This window comes from Macrobrachium nipponense, chromosome 15, assembly GCF_015104395.2.
Source record: "Macrobrachium nipponense isolate FS-2020 chromosome 15, ASM1510439v2, whole genome shotgun sequence".
NCBI lineage: Eukaryota > Metazoa > Arthropoda > Malacostraca > Decapoda > Palaemonidae > Macrobrachium > Macrobrachium nipponense.
The window spans coordinates 62,155,382-62,179,582 of NC_087208.1; the positions used below are offsets into that span (position 1 = coordinate 62,155,382).

Genomic DNA, 24,201 nt, shown 5'->3' on the forward strand with positions numbered 1-24,201 from the left:
ACAGTTGTAATCAAAACTCATTCGTACAAAACCTTACACTTCTATCTCTGCTTGCTGTAGATGACATAATACAAAATCAGAAAAACAACACAATAAAATACATAGGGAAAACAGCCAGAAATAGTCAAAATTACTAACAGTAAATTCACCCTCATATGCACAAGGACATGGCCACGATGAATTCTGATTAGAACACAATCACTCCAACGTCCCCTGGTGGGGACACAGATGATTACAGCATAGTTCATCTGGGTCAGCCAAGCACTATTCTTTTAGTTATTTTGAAAGCCAATCACACCTATAATGGCATGAAGATGTAAGCCAACTTAAACAATAGGTAAGATTCATTCCAAATAATATGCTATTTTAGTGATTTCCACGTGTGCATTTATCTTCCAATCTCATATGATATTGAGGTAAATCATAGTACTAGGACATGTAATATTCATAGTACATACACTCATAATATGTAAGAGTAACCAGTTAGGAAAGAGGAAAAAAGAATTCAAATGTGTGTGCTTGCACATGCTGAATATTATTAAGGTATGTGAAATCTCTGATGGCTATCACAGCCAGAGATAAAAAATAAAAGAATAGTTAGAGACTGCATATGAATAAGAGAAGACACTTAGAGGGTGGAAGGATGAAATATCAAGTATGGAGGGATGAATCCACCAGAAAAGTACAAAAAAGTTGTTGAATGAAGATGGTCACCGATAAAGGGAAAAAAATTCAAGGAAGCACACTCAAAAACAAACAAGCACCACTAGCAATAGAGAACAGAAATGTTACAAGATTAATATGATATGGTACAAGTTTAATGAAAAGCAGAAATTCATGAAATTAATTTGAAACGATGGTGGAAAAAAGCCAATGGGAAGCTGGATAACATGGTGCTCAATGAAACAGGGGGAAGAGGTTACCTTTCATAAATCCAAATATGCTCATTTCAGTATCCCCCCGAGCATGCAATACATACATCCTAACTCAAAATAGTCAAGTAAAGTGTTTTCCTTCGAGAATTATACTACACTGCTTCTGCATCGTGTAGTGAGGGACTATTGTATTTTTGTCCCGGTTACGCTAACCAGTCTGATATTAATTTTATTGTAAATCTAATTAGTAAAGTCAGACACCCAGAGTTTCTGTAAATCACCCCTTCTGAAGCAGGCCTTTGGCCTTATTTGTTTAATTAAGTTTTTGCCTGATTCCAAGGCCAGAGATTATTAATCATTGAATTTCTTTTAAAATATGTTGTGCAGATCTTCGTGTCTCCCCTTGATTTATGAAGATCCCCAGGCAAGACATAATAATAATAATAATAAATAATATGTAATAATAATAATAATAGCAATAATAATAATATACTGAAAGAAACATCTACAATATGGAAGTAAAACAAAACCAACATACCTTCAAAATGTAGTTATCAAACCCATAATGTTCATCTACAAGTCTTAAAGTTCGTTTTGTTACAACTACATTAATATGTTTATCCAGTATTTTCTGAATAAAAGACTGTAGACTGGAGGGTAGGAACCCAAAATCGAGGAGTACGACGTATAGTCCTGCATGAAAGAGAATAAAAGTAAAAAAAACACAGTACTCAAGTTTTACAATACTGAGCCTTGTTGGCCTATCTCACCCTCTCCTAGTGCTATGAATTATCCAAACAAACAAAGGACCACAACATTCCAATTTATCATCAAAGACTCCAGCTTATTATTAGTTTAGAAGGAAGATTAGAAACTGAGCAGCAAAAGGGAAGACTGGAAAAATGATATTGTTAGTATACAATAAAGTTTTGTACATACTTACCTGGCAGATATATACTTAGCTTAGGTCTCTGACGTCAACGACAGAAAATTCAAAACTCGCGGCACCACGCTACAGGTAGGTCAGGTGATACTACCTTACCCGCCGACGGGGAGGGCGGGTGTAATAAAACCAGTCCCCCTTTCTTTTGTCAGGTTATTTTCTTCCACCTGTCTCCTGAGGGGGAGGCTGGGCGGGCCATCAATCGTATATATCTGCCAGGTAAGTATGTACAAAACTTTATTGTATACTAACAATATCATTTTTGTACATGAACTTCCCTGCCAGATATATACTTAGCTGATTGACACCCTTGGTGGAGGGAAAGAGACACATACTTACTTATCAAAGTGGGGACAACACATGTTAAAGGAATACATAATATAAACCTCTGGTTCTTACCTGATTTAGGCAGAAGACTTGATAGTTACTGTTCTATTAGTCTGCGTTGCCAATAAAGAGTCTCAGCGAGGGCGTGACCTATGGCTGAAGAACTCTTTGGGTCTACCAATGGGAACTGAGTCCACTTACTTGGCAGAATCCAAGCAGGATCTGGTCAATGGGGATCAACCCGCTTACATGCCAGAGCCTATCACTACCAATTGCAAGGAGCCTCAAGCACAACCGATCACCTAACCAAAATATTAACATTAGTATACGAAAGAAGGAGCTGCCTCCTGCAACCTCCTTCGTACAACCAAAAAACTCAAACTTAAAACTAACAGGGAAAAAGGATTAAAAAGGATGTGTTTCAGCTCCCTGCCCCAGCACTGAATCCGCCGATACGTAAGGGCCTAGCCAAAACACTTATCATACATAATCGATACGTCCCTTAGGTAGTGATTAGAGAAGACTGATTCACACCTCCAAAAGTGGCCTTCATAAGGTTTTGTAATGACAAATTCTTCTTGAAAGCCAAAGACGTCGCGATGGCCCGTACTTCGTGCGCCTTGACTTTCAGAAGGTTAAACTGTTGCTGATTGCAAGAAGTGTGTGCTTCTCTAATAATATTCCTGATAAAGAATGAGAGTGCATTTTTAGATAAGGGCCTACTGGGGTCCCACTTACAGAGCACCAGAGATTGCTCTCATTAGCGGCAAAGTCTTTTCTTCCTCTGAAGATAATATTTCAGGCTTCTCACCGGGCAAAGAGATCTCTCCTCTTCTGTCCCAACTAAGGAGGATAAGCTTTTGATTTCGAAGCTCCTGGGCCACGGCGAAGAAGGGTTTTCATTCTTGGCTAGGAAAGCCGGAAGAAAAGAGCAAACCGCGGAGCCTCCTTGGAAAAAACCTACCTCACCTTCTAGAGCCTGCACTCGCTGACCCCCTCTTCGCTGACGCTAACACACAGAGAAAAAGAGTCTTCATCGAAAGTCTCTGAACGAAGCAGCATGGGGAGGTTCGAACCTTGAGGACCTCAGGAAGAGCAGCACGACATCAAGATTCCAGCTAGGCACTAAGGAGGAGGTTCTTTTAACCGTTTCAAACGATCTGATTAAATCATGGAGGTCCTTGTCCTCAGATATGTTTAATCCTCTATGACGAAAAACTGAGGAAAGCATGCTCCTGTATCCCTTGATGGTGGAGACAACCAACCCGCATTTTTCCCTCAGGAAGATAAGGAAATCTGCAATCTGAGTCACAGAGGTACTGGAGGAGGAAACTTTATGAGTCCTGCACCAGCGTCGAAAAACATCCCACTTCGACTGGTAGACTCTAGATGTGGAAGGTCTACGTGCATTGGCAATAGCCCTTGCAGAACTTTTGCCGAAAAGCCTTAGCTCTGACGAGACTCTTGATAGTCTGAATCCAGTCAGACTGAGAGCGGGGAGGTTTTTGTGAAACCTGTCGAATTGGGGCTGTTGGACAGATCGACTCTTAGAGGTAGGGATCTTGGGACATCCACCAGCCATTCCAGTACCTCTGTGAACCAGTCGTGGGCGGGCCCAGAACGGAGCTATCAACGTCATCCTTGTTCCCTCTGACGCTGCGAATTTCCTTAACGTTTCCCCTATAATCTTGAAAGGTGGGAACGCGTAAAGATCCAGATTCCTCCAATCCATCAGGAATGCATCTATTGCCACTGCTCTTGGGTCTTTGCAATAGGGGAGCAGTATAGATCTATCCGCGCATTCCTGGAGGTCGCAAATAGATCGAGATGGGGCCTGCCCCACGTCCTCCACAGCTCCTGGCATACGTCCGCGTGCAGAGTCCACTCTGAGGGAAGGACTTGATTCCTTCTGCTTAGCAGATCCGCTCTGACATTTCTTTCTCCCTGTACGAACCTGGTGAGAAGCCTTATGTTCCTTTCCTCTGACCACAAGAGGAGCGATCTCGCTGTCTCGTACAGGGAGAAAGAGTGAGTCCCCCCCTGTTTCCGAACGTAAGCCAGGGCTGTAGTGTTGTCGGAGTTGATCTGAACATATTTCCCTTTTACGAGGGGTTCGAAGGTCTTGAGAGCTAACCAAATCGCTGTAGCTCCTTCTTGTTGATGTGCAGGACACCTGATCCCCCATCCAGGTGCCTGACACTTCTCTCGACCCGAGAGTAGCTCCCAACCTTTGTCCGAAGCGTCTGCATACAACACTAGGTTGGGGTTCCGAACCTGCAAGGAAAGGCCGGCTTTCCTTGAACAATAGAGGGTCTAGCCACCAACGTAGATCCTCCTTTATCTCTTGCGAAATCTTGAACGCAAAGTCCAGACCTTGAGATTTCCGATCCCAGTTCCTCGTCAGGAAGAACTGTAGGGGTCTGAGGTGCAACCTTCCTAGAGAAAAAAAACGAATTGCTCCAGCGAGGAGAGTGTCCCCAACAGACTCATCCACTCCCTCGCTGTGCATACATCTTTCTCTAGAAAGATTGCTACCTTCTCCAAACCTCGGGTTATCCTCTCTGGGGACGGATACGCCCGAAAAAAACCTGAGAAGCCATCAGAATCCCCAGATAGATAGCGCTCTTGACTGGGGATTAGCTGTGACTTCTCGAAATTCACTAGCAAACCCAGAGAAGCTGCTAGATCCAACGTCACTCGTAAGTCCTCCAGACATTTCTCCTTGGATTTGGCCCTGATAAGCCAATCGTCCAAGTAGAGGGAAATCCTCACTTCCCTCGGGGGAAGAATGAAGCCACTGGGGCAACGTTCTTCATCAGTCCTGTGAATACTTGGGGGGCCGTGGAAAGGCCGAAGCATAGGGCCCTGAACTGAAAAACGTTCCCTCCCCACATGAATCTGAGATATTTGCGAGAAGAAGGATGGATCGGCACATGGAAGTAAGCGTCCTGAAGGTCCAGCGACCCAGTCCAGTCCCCGGGACGAAGAGCTGCTAAGACTGATGACGTCGTCTCCATAGCGAACTTCCTCTTCTTCACACAAAGACATTCAGGGCGCTTACGTCCAGAACCGGTCTCCATCCTCCTGAGTTCTTGGGAACTAGGAACAGACGGTTGTAGAAACCCCGCTGAAAGAGGGTCCTCCTGAACCATCTCTATTGCCTCTTTCTCTAACATCAGCTCTACCGCTAGAGCGAGGGCTTGATTCATTAGTGGGTCTTTGTATTTGGCCACCAGTGCCCTTGGAGTGGTGGTCAAGGGTGGTCTCGAAATAAAGGAATGAGGTATCCCCTCTTGATGATCCGCGAAGGACCAGTTGTCCGCCCCCTTTCGTGCCCAGACATCTGCAAAGTTCAGAAGTCTGGCACCCACAGTTGTCTGGAGGACACCCGAACTATTTTCTTGGCCCTAATAGACCGGGAGAAGGTCCTTCCTCTTCTTAGGTGGTTCCTCGAACCTCTGGAGGAAGAAAGAGCGAGACGGAAAAGGTCCTCCTCGAAAGGGTTCTTGCCTACTTTGAGCCTCCTCTTCTTCGTCTTCTGCTGAAACGAAGGTTTCGGAATTCTAGCCGAGCGAGCTAGCATATCCTGAGTCGCTTTTGCTGATAACGAGCTGGAGATATCGTTAATAGTCTTCTTGGGGAAGAGTTGCGGGGAAAGATGTGAATACAGCAAGGAGCTCTCTGTGCGTGAGAAACCGCCTTGGTAAGAAAGAGCAGAAAACGGCCCTCTTCTTTACCACTCCTGCACCAAAAAGTGAAGCAATTTCCCCGGAACCATCTCTCACTGCCTTGTCCATGCAAGACAGAACTGCGTGGTTCTTCAGGCGAAAGAGTGTCTTGCTCTTGAGTCCTCTTAGCCAACACTCCCAGGGTCCAGTCAAGAAAGTTAAAAACTTCTAAGACTCGGAAACATTCCCTTCAGAAGGTGATCCAACTCGCTAATACCCCACGTCGTCTTCGCAGAATTCAGCGCCGAGCGACGTGCGGAATCGACCAACGAAGAGAAGTCCGAGTCTGCAGAAGAAGGGAAGAGTTAGACCCAAGGGCTCTCCTGACTCGTACCAGAACCCCATCTTACCCGTCAGCTTGGACGGGGGAAAAGAAAAAACTGTCTTGCCCTTCTCTTCTTTTGAAAGCAACCAGTCGTCAAAGTTCTTCATAGCCTTCTTCATAGACACTGTAGGCTTCATCTTAACGACTGAAGACTTCTTAGCCGTATTGGTCGTTGTAAAATAAGGACGGAGGAGACGGAGGAGCAACGGCCGAAAGAGACCTCCCCACAAAATCTTGCAAGAGGAGGTCTGTAAGTCTCTTATACGAAGAAACCGAAGCATCCTTGGGGCAAATCTTCCTCCGAATCAGCAACAAATTCTTAACTGAAGAATGACGTCTGGAGAAGCTCTACTGACCCCGGACCGGAGGAGAGCTAATCCCTTGAGGAGCGCCTCTAATGCGGCCTGCCTACTGGAGAAAAAACCACGGAGTAGGCGCTTATCAACGGGGAGCGCCACCAGGAGAGCGCCTACTTTGAGGAGCGCCTACTTTGAGAGCGCCTCCCAGGAGAGAGCCTTTACTAGGGAGAGACAGCCTAGTTGGAGAAAGGCCCGGCCTACTAGGAGAGCGCCTACTTTGGAGAGCGCCTCTCTCCCAGGATAGAGCCTACTGTGAGCGCCTGCTAGGAGAGCGCCTACTAGGAGAGCGCCTACAAGTGGAGGCCCGTCTGTCGGAAACAGATTCTAACTCCACAGAAGAGCGTCTGGATAAGGGTAGAGCGCCTATCAGGCTCTCTGCGCCTGCTAGGCTCTTGGCGCCTGCCATCCTCAATACGCCTGCCACGGGGAGAGAAAACATCCCCAGATGAATCCCTGTCAGAAGCGCGGCGCTTACAAGGCTCTGAGCGCCTATCCAATCGGGAGTGATCTAACGGAGGAGACAAACTTCCGTTGCCGCCTACCAGGCTCTTGGCGCCTACTAGGCTCTTGGTGCCTACTAGGCTCTTGATGCCTACTAGGCTCCGAGCGTCCGTCAAAAGGAGAGTGGCCACCAGGCGAAGAACTCTTCCTTCGCTCCTGACGAAAACGAGGCTCTTGACGTCTGTCAAGCTCTTGACGCCTAACTGAAGAGCAGCGGAATCCTGAGGAGAGAGCCTGGCCTGGCTCCTTACGCCTTACATGCTCACAACTCTTGCTGGGAAGAGAGGAGAGCCTACTCGGAGAAAGATCCCGAGCTCCAGCCTGCACTTCTGACCTCCTACTGACAGGTCAAAAGCTCTTCTAGCCAAAGGAGATTTAGCCGAAGGAACCGTTCTTAGACTTCTTCACCGGAAGGTGAGGCGTCCTTCAGACGATGAGAAGTCCCGGCAATAGACTCCGCTAAAGCCGCAATCTGCGCCTGCAGACCCGCCAGGATACGCGCAGGAGATCTCTTACACTCCTCTACAGGGGACGAAGTCCAAGAGCGAACAGAAGCGTACCGGACGAAATCTTGGTTTCTCTTGGGTTCCACTTCTGGCTCTTCCCTTCCGCGAAGGATTCGGGGCTGGAAGTAAGGGCGCAAGGATCCTTCCAGGGCCTCTTGAGAGGGCGAGACGACTCCGATGCGCTCCATCTACGCTGAGGAGAAGGCGACGAAGATGACGAGAAGCACGGTGGCGCAATAACTCCTTCTTGGTTCGATCCAAGGCAGCCTGGGAACGAGCAACAGGAACTGCCGAGGGGACGCCTGACCGGTGGGGGTTCTCCCTAACCTTCCTGCGGCTTTCGACTTTCCTCCTCCACTGGGTCTGGGAGTCTGGAAGAGGTCTAGGCCTGGAAGCGTTAGTGAGCCGGTCAGACGCACCCTCCACTGCACTAGGGGCACTGCACTGATCACTTGCACTATCATCACTCTTACCTTGTCGAGAGCGAGCGAGGCTCTCCTTACTCTGATCGAGGCTCTCCCAGAAGCAACTTCCGAAAACGAATCTTCGGGTTCAAAGCTGGGCGCAGGGGCTGAAACTGGAGAAGGAACTACTTCTACTACAGGATTCTCAGCGTCAACTTCACTCACCCTCGATCTACTAGAACTCTTTGAAGAAGCCTTGCGCACCCTATCCTTCTCTAACTTTCTCACATAAGAAGAGAGAGCCTTCCAATTCCAACCATCCTCATCCAAATTCTCACACTCTTTTGCAAGGGTTAATAAAAGAGCATTCATTCCCTCTACACGACTCACATACCGAGTGAGGATCTAATGCAGCTTTAGGAAGCCTAACTTTACATTCCTTCTCTGAACAAACCCTAAATAAACTAGGTTCTTAACTTCAGAATCATCCATGATTATAGATATGTAAGAGAAATCCAAAAGAAAAATCCAAAAAACAGTCCAAAAAGCGTATGCCAAGCCAACAAACAAAGGGTACTTCACCAAAATCCAAATCGTCGGCAACGAGAACGAATTTTAACTATCGTAAGGACTGAACAACAGGTGTTGTCCAGCCGGCGACAGAAAATAATCTGACAAGAAAGGGGGACTGGTTCTTACACCCGCCTCCCAGCGGCGGGTAAGGTAGATCACCTGACCTACCTGTAGCGTGTGCCGCGAGTTTTGAATTTTCTGTCGTGACGTCAGAGACCTAAGCTAAGTATATATCTGGCAGGGAAGTTCATGTACAAAATGAAGAGTTAACTATAAAAAAGGATTCAACAGTATATAGAATGAACATTTCTAGGGGGGTACTTAGCTAAACTGAATTTACAGCACACCTAGAGTTCCAACTAAATTATATACAGATTTTTATGTAAATATAGTTTACTTACTCTTTTCTTTTACGAATCCTTGATGACAGCCTCTCCACCCATATCCCTTGATGCAACTCTTTGGCTCCATGAGTGGTATAGGCAAATCCTCTACCTGTTGCCTGCAAAAATGAAACAAAATTTTAACACTCACAAGCAAAAAACATTTTAAATTGTTAGAGAAGAGTTGGATGTGTCAGGCAGCTAATTACTGTGATTTGATTTATGAGAAAACAAAACGTACAATTTGAGTTTCTTAGATATAAGACCTCTTTTTTACTGTCTCAATTTTCATTGATCTTAATGTCAAGACAAATTCAAGAGAAAATTGCCTTACTAATTTCTAAAACAAGTGGAGATTACCAGCTCAAGATGGATTTCTCCTCTCCCTACTTAGTACTGGCACTTTTGTTGCATACAATGCAGAAATAATGCAGTTAGGATAGATGCAAAATAAAAGGACACCACTATAAAACAATGGTCTATGTGTATGATATATAAAATAGTTCTATATCTTTACTATTCACATGAAGGAAATTATTACTTTACATCTAATGAATACAGTATACACAAAGATAGGAATCCATCACATGCTGCATGGTTTTGGTAGACCTTAAAGATTAACTGATGTTCACTGAATAGGGTAATACTATTTGACACTGACTGATAAGTGACCAAACCCTGATCAAAATGCCTGTTAAGAGGCAAAGGGCTTAATCACTTGTCCATCAGTTTTAACCTTTACAGTGTTATTGTCTGATGGGACTTACTGTCCTCAGTTCTCTTTTGTGCACCATGAGCCCTGAATTCTCATTTGGTTCCAGTCATCTATACTTTTCCTTTGGATATTTTTTTACCTTATCATTAGTCAGCATCCTCGCCTTTCTATGCGTACCAATATTTGATTGGTTGTTCTTCTCCCCATTGGAGTATCAGGCCAAAAACCATCTCAGTTGTTTTCGTTTCCATTACATCTTTGTTACTTATTTGTAATATTCTAGATCCTATAAGGGACAAGAAGGGTACACTCCCAAAGGAAAGGACAGCATGCCAACCTGCCTCAGTGACTTTTCATGGGAAACATGCAGTCGATCCATACCTAAGGCATCGATCATTGAAACAAGCTCAAGGATGGCACTCAAACAGAAGAGCACTCCATACTGAAGTCATCTCTCCTGTATGCCTCCCTATGAATGGCCAAAGTCCAACTAGTCAAAGCTGTAGGAGCTGTGAGCACTTGCAGTACTATGCAGGCAAACATCAGGGGCTCTAGATGAACCAGACACAACTGAGGTGCTGCCACGCACACACACAAACACACACACACACACACACACACACACACACACACACACACATGCAGGGGCATCCACAATGGCAACCTGACACACCTAAACCCCTCTAGAAGAACTTGATCAGAAGTGCTAGTGCCAAGTGAGATGGATGGATGGATTATGGAATTTAGGGCATAGCCCAAGCGCTGGGACCAATAAGATCATTCAGCGCTGAAATGAAATTATGGCTAGATGGAAAAATGAGAAATGAAATGAAAATGATAAACTGAAGACAATCCTGCACTTGAACAGGACTGTAACATCAGTAAAGGCCATTTTACTCTCCCCCAGCATTCCCATCATCCAAAGTTATGAAAGAATCGTTTTGGCCAGGGGGGCCCCCAAGTGAGATGGTAGCGCCAACTTTAAAGTGAGATGGTAGCGCCAACTTTACTTTGCAGAAGTAGGGCTTAAGTCTGGAGCAGTCTCCTGATCCAAGGCACAAGAGGACTCAAAAGTCCTAAGCATGCTAAAGAATCCCTGTGCCAACATTCCAATAGTAGATACCTTACCCAGTGTTAAGCAAAACAATGCCCCACTAACCCTCCAATAAAAAAAGGCACTCATTCAAAGTCCTATGGAACCTCTTGAGTTCAATGATAGGGAGGAGGAGGAGGAAGAAGAACCCCACACTTCCACCTTAACACATCCACTGGGTAGCTCCTACAAGTGAAGCTGGCTTATCACTAGAAAGAGTTTGATGACTGCCCACTAACTTACAAGCACCCCCTGGGGGGCAAGCAAGAGGAGATCTTTATTGCTCCAAAAGACAGAGCAGTGAATGTTAACATGGATGGTAGTAACTGGAAACAATTTATTTTCATAGGCATTCAAGAGTTAAATGTAAAAGGTAGACAGGTAAGAGAAAGGTGGGTCACAGAATAGGTGAAGAGAAGAAAGTACCAGAGTCTATTCAAGAGTTTTGGAAGAGGAGTGGAGTCTATGAGAGCAAAAGTTGGAAAGTGTGAATGGACTGCTTAGCCAACTTTCCTTTATGGAAATGAAGTCCAAAGAGTAATTTCAAATAAAATGAAACGGTTAGCAAACAGACAAAATGGAGACAGAATATGGAAATACTCATTCTGAGTATAAATATTATACCAAATATGACACAAGAAAAAAAAAACTTTTATAAATAATTGTGTAATATATTTATGGAATAAGCCACACAACCAGTTGCAACAATAATCCTCTAATGTAAGCAGAATGAAATATGAACACAAACTGGCTGAGTTACACAAGATACTGCAACATACACTTAGTATACACCATATGCTACAGCATATTACACGCACTATGGTAAAAACTAAAAAATAAATATTCCTTGATGATGATAAATTAAAACATCTTGACAATTGACAATAAGTAAAATAATTTGAATTTTTAAGGGTAAAAGCTAACAAACAACCAGAAAGAACATATAGTATATTGAAACAATGAGGGAATGGTGAAGCATAAAGAGAAAAAAAAAAAAAGTTTGCCTAACAGCATGTCAGGCAACCAGAACTGAGAGATAAATGACAAGGGCAGATGAGGAAACATGACTCACATAGAAGGAGGTAGGCTTACCCATTATCAGTGCTTTGATTGCCTATGAATGGTAATTCAGCATTCCTCTACACCTACTAGATATTATGGTTTAAGTAAACTCCTTTGTTACTTACACTTCTCCTGTGGGCAACTTCTTCCAGTTAGCAGTCTCTGGAATATAATGAACTGGAGTACGAGGTGCTCTCTTCCAGTCCCAGTAAAATTTCTTATAATGTTCAGGTGCTTTTGAAAGATAACTTCCTGGCTGAAAGATTTTCATTGTAAGCCATGGCTGAGTGAGAGCTTTGGCAGCAAGTTCTACAGGCAGTTTAGCAGAAATGCCAACTTGATAAGCAGCTTGTAACGGGAATTTGGCTGCCATCTAAAAAGAAGAAAAAATATACATTTAATAATGCTAAGAATTTTGTAAACATGGAAATGAAAAGAAATATCTAGTAAAGTACAGTAAGGTAAGAGTTTACCAGGCTGAGTAAAACTTAGAGTTTAATGTCATATGATCAAATAAAATCAACACTAAAAACTGTCAAACCTTCAATATTTGTATTTCTGTACATCAAGTTTTGGAAAATACATGACTTCTGGGGGGGTAATGCTGAGTCTGGCATTGTACCAAACAAGCTGGATGCACCTTCCATCATTGGCTATAACTAGTACCTCACCATATGGTATGGTAATGTACTACATTGGGTTACTTAATGCTACTATTTAACAGTACCCTACTTCACTTTACTATTTCCCAGTACATATAACGTACCATATTTTACTTGCAAGAATTGGGAAGTATCATGGTTATACTTGATCTCTGATACACTATTCTTTATTTTCTATGCATCTAATTTTTCTCTACATCAGTTACTAATGAAAAGGAAAATGATATCTAAGATATTTCTACAGATGTGCACATTATTATTCCCTTGGTAATGATGAAATTACCAATACATTGATCTTTAAAATTGTCATAAAAGTCAAGAAATTTGGCACTCTTTCTCCTATAATCAGCCTTATATTTTAGAGATAAAGAATCTAAATATTGTTCATTCAAGATACAAGCCTATTACGACACATAGTTTCTAAATACAAACCAGTTCCATTTCGTGACCTGGTTTGTAGTATAGGTCTGTGAGCTAAACAATTTTAGCCTATACATCCAGCATTGTAGTTAGCCTATGGCATATATCTCTTTGTAGTAATAAAGCTTTCCATCAACACAGATGATCTTTGCACATAAATAAAGCAAAGTTTAAATAAATAAACGAAAAAACTTCGCTGTTTCCATTTCAAAATAGATAATAAAATACATGGAATAAAGTTTATGACTCCCATATATCATGCATACTTGAAGGTTAGTATCTCTTCAAAGTTAATACGTTAAAATTTTGTACAGAGATGACTACCTGTATTCTATTTTTGCTTTAATGCCCAGCAATGCAGACCAACCGGATCTAAACAAATGTTTAAACTTGTGAACTGGTGGGTCACACTAAGTGAACCTTGATCAAGAGGACACCTCATCTCACCTGCTAAAAAGTCCTCAACTCTGAGGTCTACGCATGAACCAAATGTGTCACAATTAAGAGACTTCCATTACAAACATTTAATAGTTACTTATTAAACAAATACCCCATTATTTTGACCTCTTCGCTCTACATCTACCAAACTGCTGCAGAATGCTTATGAGTTTTCAGCTCTAGACTGGTCAGTAAATCAAATAAATCACCTAAAATACAACTAACTGGCAAGACCAAGAATCTTCCTGGGAAGAATTAGTAGACTAATGTCTGATCGGCCAGCTTGAATATGAAGTTTTTATGTTAAAACAAAGTTTAATGTATACTTACCTGGCAGGTATATATATAGCTATATCTCTGTTCCACCTGGCAGAAATTTTCAAAACTCGCGGCAAACGCTAGTAACCTATTAGTAGTTCAGGCAACCACCACCCCCTTACCGTGGCGCTAGCGCTAGGAACCGTTCCCCAATTGGGCCAGATTTTCTCTGAACCCTGTCCCCTGAGGGAGGCGGGTGGGAATAAATTATATATACCTGCCAGGTAAAGTATACATTAAACTTTGTTTTAACATAAAACTTCATTTTAATGTATGACACTTACCTGGCAGGTATATATATAGCTGATTGACACATTTGGAGGTGGGTCAAGGACAGCAACATTCTTAGAGTCTAAAAATATTAATAAAATATTAGTTAAAAAACTCCAGGTTCCTTACCTGCTAAGGTAGCTGACTTCATAGGTCCTGCCTCTAAGCCTGCTTAAACCTTAGTAGCTCTCAACAAGGAAGTGTCGTATGTTGAAGAAGCTAAGACTGGAACTGACAACTGGACGTGACCAATGTGTTGACAGAACCTTACAGCCCTCTTATGCCACGGCATTCAAGCTAGTAACAGATCATTTACCTGAACTACACACACACCATCACCGGATAATATTAACAAGACTGAGGACAAGTACCGCACACTTTTCTCAGACGACCAATAACACAACAAACACCATCACCTAAAAATCAACTAATTTAAAAGAAGGTTATGGGGTTGGTAAGTAACCCCCCCCCCCCCCCCTTGTTTGTTTGCCCAATACTGTACCCGAGGACACGTATGGACCTAGCGTCTGACACCAATTAATCAAAGGTTCTTTTGTCTGAACGTCCCTACAGATAATGAGACGCGAATATTGAATTAGTTCTCCAATATGTAGATTCAATAATTTCCTTGAGGGCTAAATTCTTTTTAAAAGCTAATGAAGTCGCCACTGCCCTGACTTCATGAGCCTTCACTTTCAAAATCCCAAAGCTCTGCTCTTCACACAACATATGAGCCTCTTTAATTAAACTCTCTCATGAAGAAAGCTAGAGCGTTCTTCGTCATTGGTCTAGTGGGGTCTTTAACTGACACCACAGAGCATCAACTTCCCTCTGATAACTCTTGTTCTTTCTATATAACATCGCAACGCTCTCACTGGGCAGAGAACTCTTTCTTGCTCTTGACCCACTAATTCAGCTAGACCCAAAACTTCAAAGGATCTTGCCAAGGATTAGCTGGATTCTCATTCTTGGCCAAGAAACCTTCTTGGAATGAACACACTGCATTGCCATGTCTCCATCCCACCTTCTTCGATATGGCCTGAAGCTCACTAACTCTTTTAGCAGTTGCCAATGCTACTAAAAGATAGTCTTCTTAGCCAGATCTCTCAGAGAAGATTCCTCTAACGGCTCGAATTTGCCAGAGGTTAAATACTTCAAGACCACATCAAGGTTCAAGCAGGTGGTTTGCATTCTGATTGTTTCTTCGTACCAAACGACCTAATCAGATCTCTAAGGTCTAAGTTATTCGAGATGTCTAAGAATCCCTGCTAAACCACTGAGGTTAGCATACTCTTATAACCTTTGATTGTCGAAACTGACAAGCGTAAATCCTTCCTCAAGTACAGAAGGAAATCTGCGATTTGAGTCACAGAGGTACTGGATGAAGACACTTTCCTGTTCTTACACCACTTCCGGAAATTGTCCCACTTCGACTGATACACTGTGATTGTGGAGGTTCTTTTAGGCTCTAGCCACTGCACTGGCCACCTCTCTAGAATATCCCCTCGCTCTGACCAGACGTTCGATAGTCTGAAACGCACAGTCAGACCCAGAGCGAGGGTATTCTTGTGAAACCTGTCGAAGTGGGGTTGTCTGAGTAAATCTACTCTTAGAGGAAGAGTCCTTGGCGTATTCTTACTGTCCATTCCAGTACCTCTGTGAACCAACTTTTGGGCCGGCCAAAACGGGGCTATTAAGTTCATCCTCGTTCCTTTTGCTCTCCCTGAACTTCTTCATCACTTTCCCCAGCACCTTGAACGGAGGGAAAGCGTACAAATCTAGGTTTGACCAATCCATCAGGAATGCATCGACCGCCACTGCTTCCTGGTCTGGAACCGGAGAGCAATATGTTGGTAACCTTTTTGTTCTGGCTGTCGCAAACAGATCCACTACCGGACGGCCCCACAACTTCCACAGGCTCTGGCAAACCTCCATGTGCAACGTCCACTCCGTCGAAAGAAGTTGCTCTCTTCTGCTCAACAGGTCCGCACCCACGTTCTTCTCTCCTTGTATAAACCTGGTGAGTATCACGACCTTTTCCTCTTCCGCCCAAAGCAGAATTTCTTTTGCCAGATCGTAAAGGGGAAAAGAATGAGTTCCCCCTTGTTCGCGGATGTATGCAGAGCCGTGGTGTTGTCCGAGTTGACCTGCACTGTCTTGTTCCGAATCAACTCTCTGAAGTGCTTCAAGCCAAGAAAATTGCCATCAGTTCCTTCCTGTTTATGTGCCACTTTGTTTCGACCTTGCTCCAAAGTCCTGACACCTCTTGAGGGCCTAATGTCGCTCCCCAACCCGCGTCCGACGCGTCGGAAAACAACAAGACGAGGTCTGGGTTCTTTCTGCTGAAGCGACATCCCTCTTGCTAACCTGCCTGGAGTTAGCCACCACTTTAATTCCTCCTTTACTTCGGCCGGAATTAGAAACTGGAAGGAATCCGGTTGCAATTTTCTTGGCCATGAATCCTTCAGGAAAAACTGAAGAGGTCTCATGTGCAGTCTTCCTAAAGAAATGAACCTCTCTAGCGAAGAGAGTGTGCCCAGTAGACTCATCCACTCTCTTGCAGAGCATCGGTCTTTCTTTAGAAAGTTCTGCACCTTCCGAATGCATTGGGCTTGCCTCTCTGGGGACGGAAAAGCCCGAAAAGTCACTGCCGATATCTGAATCCCCAAATAAACTATCTGTTGTTGGGGCTCCAATTGAGATTTTCCCATATTCACTATCAGACCTAGGTCTTTTGCCAAGTCCAATGTTTGACTCAAGTCCTCCAGACATTGACTTCTTGATTGGGATCTTATCAACCAGTCGTCCAGATAAAAAGACACTCTGATCCCTTTTAAATGTAACCATCTCGCCACATTGGACATCATCCTCGTGAACACTTGAGGGGCTGTGCAAAGGCCGAAGCATAGGGCCTTGAACTGAAGACCCTGTCCTGAATCACAAACCTTAGATACTTCCTGCTTCCTGATGAATCGGAATATGGAAGTATGCGTCTTGTAAGTCCAGAGTCGCCATCCAATCCCCTGGACGTACCGCTGCCAGTACTGAGTCGTTTGTCTCCATAGTGAACTTGGTCTTTTCTACGAAAAGATTCAGTTGACTTACGTCCAGCACTGGCCTCCAACCTCCGAGGACTTTGCAACCAGGAACAGACGGTTGTAAAATCCCGGAGATTCGTGATCCAGAAACAGGTTCTATGGCTCCTTTCTCTAGCATGGAAGCTACTTGCTCCCACAGAGCAGCTTTCTTCTCTAAATCGTTGTAATTTGCCAGAGGGGCCTCGGAGATGTTGCGAGAGGAGGTCTTTTCAAAAAGAAAGGAATCTTGTACCCTTCCCGAGCTACGTTGACAGCCCAGGGATCTGCCTTCATATTCTGCCAAACTTCCCAAAAACCTTGAAGTCTGGCTCCCACTGTCGTCTGGAGGACTGAGTTCTCATTCCTTAGAGGGGGTCTTGGCTCCTCTTTTCGAAGGTACTCTCTTACCCCTAAAGGCGGGTCGAGCGAAAGTTCTTCCTCGAAAGGGCTGTTGCGAAGGCCTAGTATCCTTTGGAGTCTTCTTCACCAACTTGGTTGGTAAAAACTTTTTAACTGAAGAAGAAAGAAGATCTTGAGTGGCTTTCTGCGAAAGGGAGAGAGCTATATCCCTAATCACCTCTGAAGGAAACAGCTGTTTCGAAAGAGGAGAGAACAGTAACTCCGATTTCTGAGAGTTAGAAACTCCTTTTGAAGTGAACGAACACAACAGCGATCTCTTCTTAAGTACCCCTGCTGTGAATAACGAAGCCAGTTCATTCGTTCCGTCTCTCAGAGCCTTATCCATGCAGGACATAATACTCTAGCTGTTTCTAAGTCCTGCGAATTCCCCTTCTTATAGGGAGTTCGCCAGAGCTCCCAAAGACCAATCCAAGAAATTGAAGACTTCGAAAGTCCTAAAAATCCCTTTAAATAGATGGTCAAATTCTGAAGACGTCCACCAGACCTTGGCAGACTGTAACGCCTGTCTGCGTGAGCTGTCTACTATACTGGAGAAGTCCCCCTGGGAGGAGGCAGGTACTCCCAGGCCCAGACTTTCTCCAGTAGCGTACCAATACTCCTGATTTAGAAGCCAACTTAGCTGGAGGAAAAAACAAAAGAGTATTTTCCCGTTTCTTCTTTCTCCTCCTTCATCCAGTCATTCACCCGTTGAAGGGCCTTCTTCGCCGAAATCGACATCGTCATTTTAAGGAAAGAGGACTTCTTTGGAGTCCGAGTCTTGGAAAACTGTGATAAGGGGGGATAACGGAGCTGTCGGTTTAAATTCCCCCTCAAAACAGCCATAAGCCGTGAAGTCAGAACCTTATAATCTGAAGAAGGTTCCGTATTCTTTTCTTCAATTACTTCCAATTCTTCTTCTGCTGAAGAAATGTCTTGTAAATCCTCTTCATATTGACGCTTCGTTGAAGGAATAGCGTCCTGCCGCCTGCGTCCTGCGGCTCCCGAGGCGTCGGCGTCCTGCCGCCTCTCGATGTCCTGCCGCCTGCGTCCTGCGGCTACCGAGGCGTCGACGTCCTGCCGCCTCTCGATGTCCTGCCGCCTGCGTCCTGCGTCCATCGTAGACACGCCTGCTTCCTGCCGCCTGCGTCCTGCGTCCACCATTGGTCCCGCGTCCTGACGTTTGCGTCCTGATTCTTCCGAAACTATTTTCCTCCTAGCGCCAGTGCGCCCTGCGTCCTCGGCGAACGCGTCCTTGTCTTCCCTTTTAGAAGACTTAATTGGAAGGAAATCGTCCTTACGCCTCGAAGATGCTTGTTCAGGAGCATCCCAAGACTTCACCAGCACTGCCAACTTGGACTGCATTTCCCGTAAGAAATGCTTCGTACCATCCTCCTGAATGGTAGACGACGAAGGATGAGGATTACGAGCTGGACTGCGACCTAACGGAGAGCGATCTTGTACTCTACCCGACGGAGAAATACGAGGGGAGGATACAAAAGAAGATGGAGGCGATTCTCCCATGGAAATACCATGCTGAGACGGACGTATATCGCCAGTGCGTCCTGCGTCCTCTCTAGTACGAAAAATCCTTTTCCTCTTGATCGGTACTGCTTCCCCGTCTTCCGAGGATGACAACACCTCAGGACTACTCCAAGCCTCACTATCTTGCACCTGTCTCTCGAAAGCAGTTGATGTCCTGAACGTCCTCTTGAGTGGGCGAGACACCACTGCATACCGACGTTCTCGCTCGGAAGTCGAACCTTCCGAGGACGCACACTTCCCAGTTACGCCTTTTCTGCGGCGAACTGCAACAGCCTGGGAACTTGCAACAGGACTGTTCGAAGGGACGCCTGACCGTGACAAACCTCTCTCGCCTCCTTCGACTGTCGACATGCCTTCTCCCTTGGGTCTGGGAGCTTGACAGAGGTCTAGGTCTAGGAGCACGAGAGAGACGATCAGACGCCCCCTCCACTACACTTTCACTGACATCGAAAGCACTAACTCTATCTGTAAGTCGCTGTATCTGGTCGCCCATGGACGCAAGGGCAGCGAAAACTTTAACAATATTTGTATCGTTCGCCTCCTCCGATACAGCAGCGGGCGCAGGAGTTATACCTGGGGAGGAAGGAACTACCACTTCTACATTAGAAGGAGCTGGAGAGGAAATACAATCACTCCTTTTACTCGAAGAATTTGACTTCTCACTACGAGAAACAGATCTCCTTACACGATCTTTCTCAAGCCTCTCAACGTATTTCATAAAGACCTTCCATTCCTTCTCTGATAAATTCTCACATTCAATGCATCTATTCTCCCAAGTACACACATTCTCCCTCACTTCTTACAAACGGTATGAGGGTCGACCGAAGCTTTCGGCAATCTTACCTTACACCCCACTCTTTTTTACACACACTCTAAACATACTTCCAGAGTCAGACATCTTAAAGAACAATCCAAAGCGAATGCCAAGCTAACGTTTCCGAGTACAATACCAAAATCCAAGATCAGTCAGCAACGAGAATGAAAATTCTAGCAGGGAACCACCAACAATGTTTGCCTGGTTCGGCTGGCAGAGAAAATCTGGCCCAATTGGGAACGGTTCCTAGCGCTAGCGCCACGGTAACGGGGTGGTGGTTGCCTGAACTACTAATAGGTTACTAGCGTTTGCCGCGAGTTTTGAAAATTTCTGCCAGGGAACAGAGAATATAGATATATATATACCTGCCAGGTAAGTGTCATACATTAAAACATTACTTATGAGGTTAGGGAGTAGATACAGAAAAAGAAGGACCAAACATCATTCTATTAATAATTGTTCACTTTTTTGTTTAATCAATGTTGAAAAAAAAAAAATGGAAACACTACGTATATTATATGTATATGGAAAAGAAATGCAAACATTAGGATATACATATACAATAAAAAAGATGAAAGTTTCGACTAGGCAGCCAGCAAGAGTACAACAAGACTTTCCCACTTGACAGAAACTCCTACATAAAATTGCTCTGGTTTGTTAATTCCATTGGAGTAAATTACTTAACCTAACCTAGGGTGTCATGCCCCACTAGGCAAAGGGGGAGGAGCTTTTTCATTTCCTCCATTCCCTGTAAACAACATTGTTAGCCTTAGGCAAATCAGATGCACATGGTCACACCCTATGCTATAGCACATGTACAAAAGGTGGCCATAAGTCATTACAAAGAGAGAAAACAATGAACTCTACCTCAGCAATTTTTTTGGAGCTCTTGTTGTATTATTTTACAAAATACCCATAAGTACCATATAATTTATTTCACTGTTTGGTCTTTCTCTCATCAGCTAGTAAAGGACGTGCTCTGCTATATATGACTTCCATCACAAATGAATAGCTACCCTATTGATGTGATCCAGAAATGTTAACTTTTGCCGATACAGTGTAGGGGGAAACATCGCCTTGGATCCATTGTCATCGCGTGGATCAGCCTTATTAACTCTATATTTAATTGGTGAAACAAGAATACAAATTACATCTTTAAGCATACCATTCTAAAAGATTGAAGTTTCGTCAAACATAATGTGATATATGAAAGCGCCATACGAACTAAAACAAGCACGTGAAGTCTTCATAAAAATATGTTTTCAAGGCAGTTTTTAAATCCAATATGGAGTCGACCGACTGAGGTGCCGTTCATAACCAGCATTGATCTAATGTCCTTCCCAGCGATCATTTGAACAATATTAGCGTATATATGTAACTTTTATTGATCTTACTCAAGATTGCAGTTGTAATCAGCACAATAAAACAACATTTTGTTGCCTACATAAGTAAAAGTATGAAAACTTCTTATTCCCGGGGTCATGGTTTGAACTGAAATTAATTTTTACCTTGTAATCTATGGTTTTATCCTTACTGCCATCCCAACTGAAACTCCAAAGTGCTTATTTGATTGTAATTATACACATTTTGGTCTTAATTTACTCAAAATTGCACTTGAACTACGTTGCGGTTCCTGGTTCCTAAGCACTCACCCCACAAACACAGTTGCAGGCAGCACATGACTACACTGTTTCAGAGGTACAAAGCTTTATTCCCTTAATTTTTTATCTTACTCATTATTTAGTTTAACTTTACTTCAAAATGTTATCTTAATTCATGTCTATATCCATGTTTTGCAACCAAATTAACCCAGAAAAATTACAGATATTTTTAAATTAGATACGAGCAGACAACGGCAAAATTTCATCGTTGCCAATTTAGTCGAGCTTCACACATTCACCGATGCAGTTACAAACTGTTTCCATGAATTCTAGTTGTCATAGTAATGCAATAATGATAAAATTGCTCTAATATGTATATATACGAAAAATAGATATGCTAATTTCACTTATTTCCCTGGTTTTGTGTAAGTCTTATACCCAGTTTGGAGGGTAAATACACACCAATTGGCAACACTGATAAACAATAGAAGAGTGCGAACAACATCGTACCTACTGTTCACAGCAAAACTGTTGATATTTGAGTCAGGAATCTGGTTACTTTTTCAACAACGAATAGTTTCAAATTAATAATCATGAATATGTAAAAAAATTTCTAGGTAATTCATGGACCGTTATACTGCTGTTTAACTATTTATTTAAATGATTATCTAGTGCACGCTTCTACTTCTTTCTACTGAAAAAATCGTAGTTTCCTTGGATGTGCCAGGTGGTTGGTGTCATTGTTGATGATTGTTGTGAAGAAAGTGCCCCAGCATCTATGGGTAAAAGTGGTGTGTGGATTTAGCCCATGGAATGGAAAGTTTATTGACACAAGTGACTCCGCAAACATCAAGATGGCGTCAATCTTCTACATTTTTGGTGTTTTAGGTAAAAATTTCAAAAGCGTCATGGAGGTATGTTTCCACTGTGCATGGCTAAACTTTCATTAACCTCCATTTAATCTTCAAATATGACCTTGATTCCTAACTTTGGAGAAAATACTTACTTCGAAGGGAGGGAGTAGAGGTCTGAAGCTGTTGCTCTCACCACCGATGACTCGTAACTGGTGCCCATCTCCAGTGTCAGGACGTGTTAAAGTACTTTTTCGGAGGGTGGATCCACACGCGGTGAAAACTGGATCGCGAGTCCAGTCGGTTGTTTCCCTAGCTATAGGTAGTACTATGTCACTTTATTTTATTACTTCTTATTTTCTGGTAGCATTTAGACTAATTTCTTATCATTTTTGAAACAAATTATCATTAACATGATATTCTTAAATTTATCAACAAAAATAATTAGGTTTGTACCCGTGTGCAGGCTAATAGGTAGGTATCTCTGTAACATTTACCTAGGTACAACTCTTACCGCCAGGTTAGTTCTGAAGGGGGTTGGGTGGAACCAGCGGTCCCCACACCCTTGGCAAATTTAGATTTGGGAAGGTCAAGATAGGATTCATTCTCGTTACAAAATGTCTTTTCCTAACACATGATGAGGTGTTAGCCTATGAGTAAAACTTTACTTTAGCCTAGTTCCAACCATTCGTCAACCGGGGCAGGTTCCTCATACATAAGCTGAATTAACATTAGGCTAACCATTCGTACATATAGGTAACTACCTAATGACAGATCATGACCTAACCTAACGTTAGGGTAGCGTGCCCTGACCTGGCCAGGGGGTGAAACCCCCAAATAGCTAGGTAGGAGGTAACGTCTAGTAGAAAGAACCTACCAAGTCCCTAGATTACCTAATACTATGTAGCCTATCTCCGTAACAGTAAGTACTAGGCTACTACACTTGGCTAAGCTTATTGTAAACTACTCGATACTTATTTCAATAAACTAAATTACTTACTTCGACAAGGTAAGTCTCATTGAAAATCACTCGCTTCTTGTTATGATGGTAATGTTATGGGGCGAGGCTATGCCTTTACAACGGCACCTGTTAATCTTGAGTTATTTTTAGTAGTTGTTGAGCTATTTTATCTTTTTGCTGTTTTTTTCCTCATCATGTCTATGGTTTCTTTTCTTATTTCAGTATCACCTGTAAATAGAAATTTTCCAACTACGTAACTTTCATGCTCTTCATAAGGTTGCTGAAGTCCACTTGCTTTAACGCGTTCTTCCCTATAAATATAACAATATAAGAGGATATGAAATATGTCTTCTACTATAATATGACAAAAAGGACAACAGGTGCTCCCATTCTGGTGCCTTTTTGCTATATTTAAATGTAGAGAGTTGGTTCTGGCTCTAAAGAGAAGTATCGAACCAATAGTATTGTCATAAATTTCTTCATCTTTTATTTCTCTTTTTCACGTTTTATATATGTAGAGGGTGATTAAAAAGAATGACCCTATTTCATGATTAAATATTTTATGAAGGAAAAATAGCAAAAGAATAAAACTTATAATACAAGTATTCTACTAACAGTCAAGTTTTATTTTCACATGCTACAAGTGCTCAATATGGCCACCCCTTGCGGCCCGAACAACATCAATACGATATGAGAATTCTTCCCAAACACGTTGAAGCACATCACGATCACTGAATTGATCGCTGTTGTTATTCGATTTTTAAGTTTTCCAGGTCAGTTGGCAATGGCGGAACAAAGAGGCAGTTTTTCATTTAAAAATGCTCCAACTGATAAGCTCCAGTGGGAAGGCGCCCCATCTGGAAAACTTGAAACATGAAAACAACAGCGATCAAATTCAATTGATCGTGATGTTGCTTCAACGTGTTTGGGAAGAATTCTCATGTCGTATTGATGTTGTTCGGGCCGCAAGGGGTGGCCATATTGAGCACTTGTAACATGTGAAATAAAACTTGACTGTTAGTGGAATACTTGTATCATAAATTTTATTTTTTGC

At 43.1% G+C, this 24,201-nt stretch overlaps 2 protein-coding genes across 3 annotated transcripts in view; both read right to left on the reverse strand.

Moving 5' to 3' along the window:
• The window catches only part of LOC135195010 (beta-alanyl-bioamine nonribosomal peptide synthetase ebony-like), a 224,106-nt gene that overhangs the window by 96,777 nt on the left and 103,128 nt on the right, over positions 1–24,201 (reverse strand). The gene's annotated exons all lie outside the window — the stretch shown is intronic.
• On the reverse strand, positions 34–23,342 carry LOC135226930 (large ribosomal subunit protein bL28m-like). The gene is made up of 5 exons (XM_064266611.1): positions 23,187–23,342; positions 11,920–12,167; positions 8,943–9,043; positions 1,414–1,568; positions 34–54 (listed from the first exon to the last, which is right to left on the reverse strand). Exons 2-5 carry the CDS (start codon positions 12,165–12,167, stop codon positions 34–36), a joined length of 525 nt encoding a protein of 174 aa, XP_064122681.1. The 5' UTR covers positions 23,187–23,342.

Excerpts from the sequence above, each read along its gene's own strand:
- LOC135226930 (XM_064266611.1), bottom strand. The coding sequence starts at position 12,167 with ATGGCAGCCAAATTCCCGTTACAAGCTGCTTATCAAGTTGGCATTTCT. Across the intron at positions 9,044-11,919 it reads AAGTTGCCCACAGGAGAAGT|GCAACAGGTAGAGGATTTGC; the intron begins GTAAGTAACAAA and ends TCATTTTTGCAG. Across the intron at positions 55-1,413 it reads TTGATAACTACATTTTGAAG|CAAGCAGAGATAGAAGTGTA; the intron begins GTATGTTGGTTT and ends TGTCATCTACAG.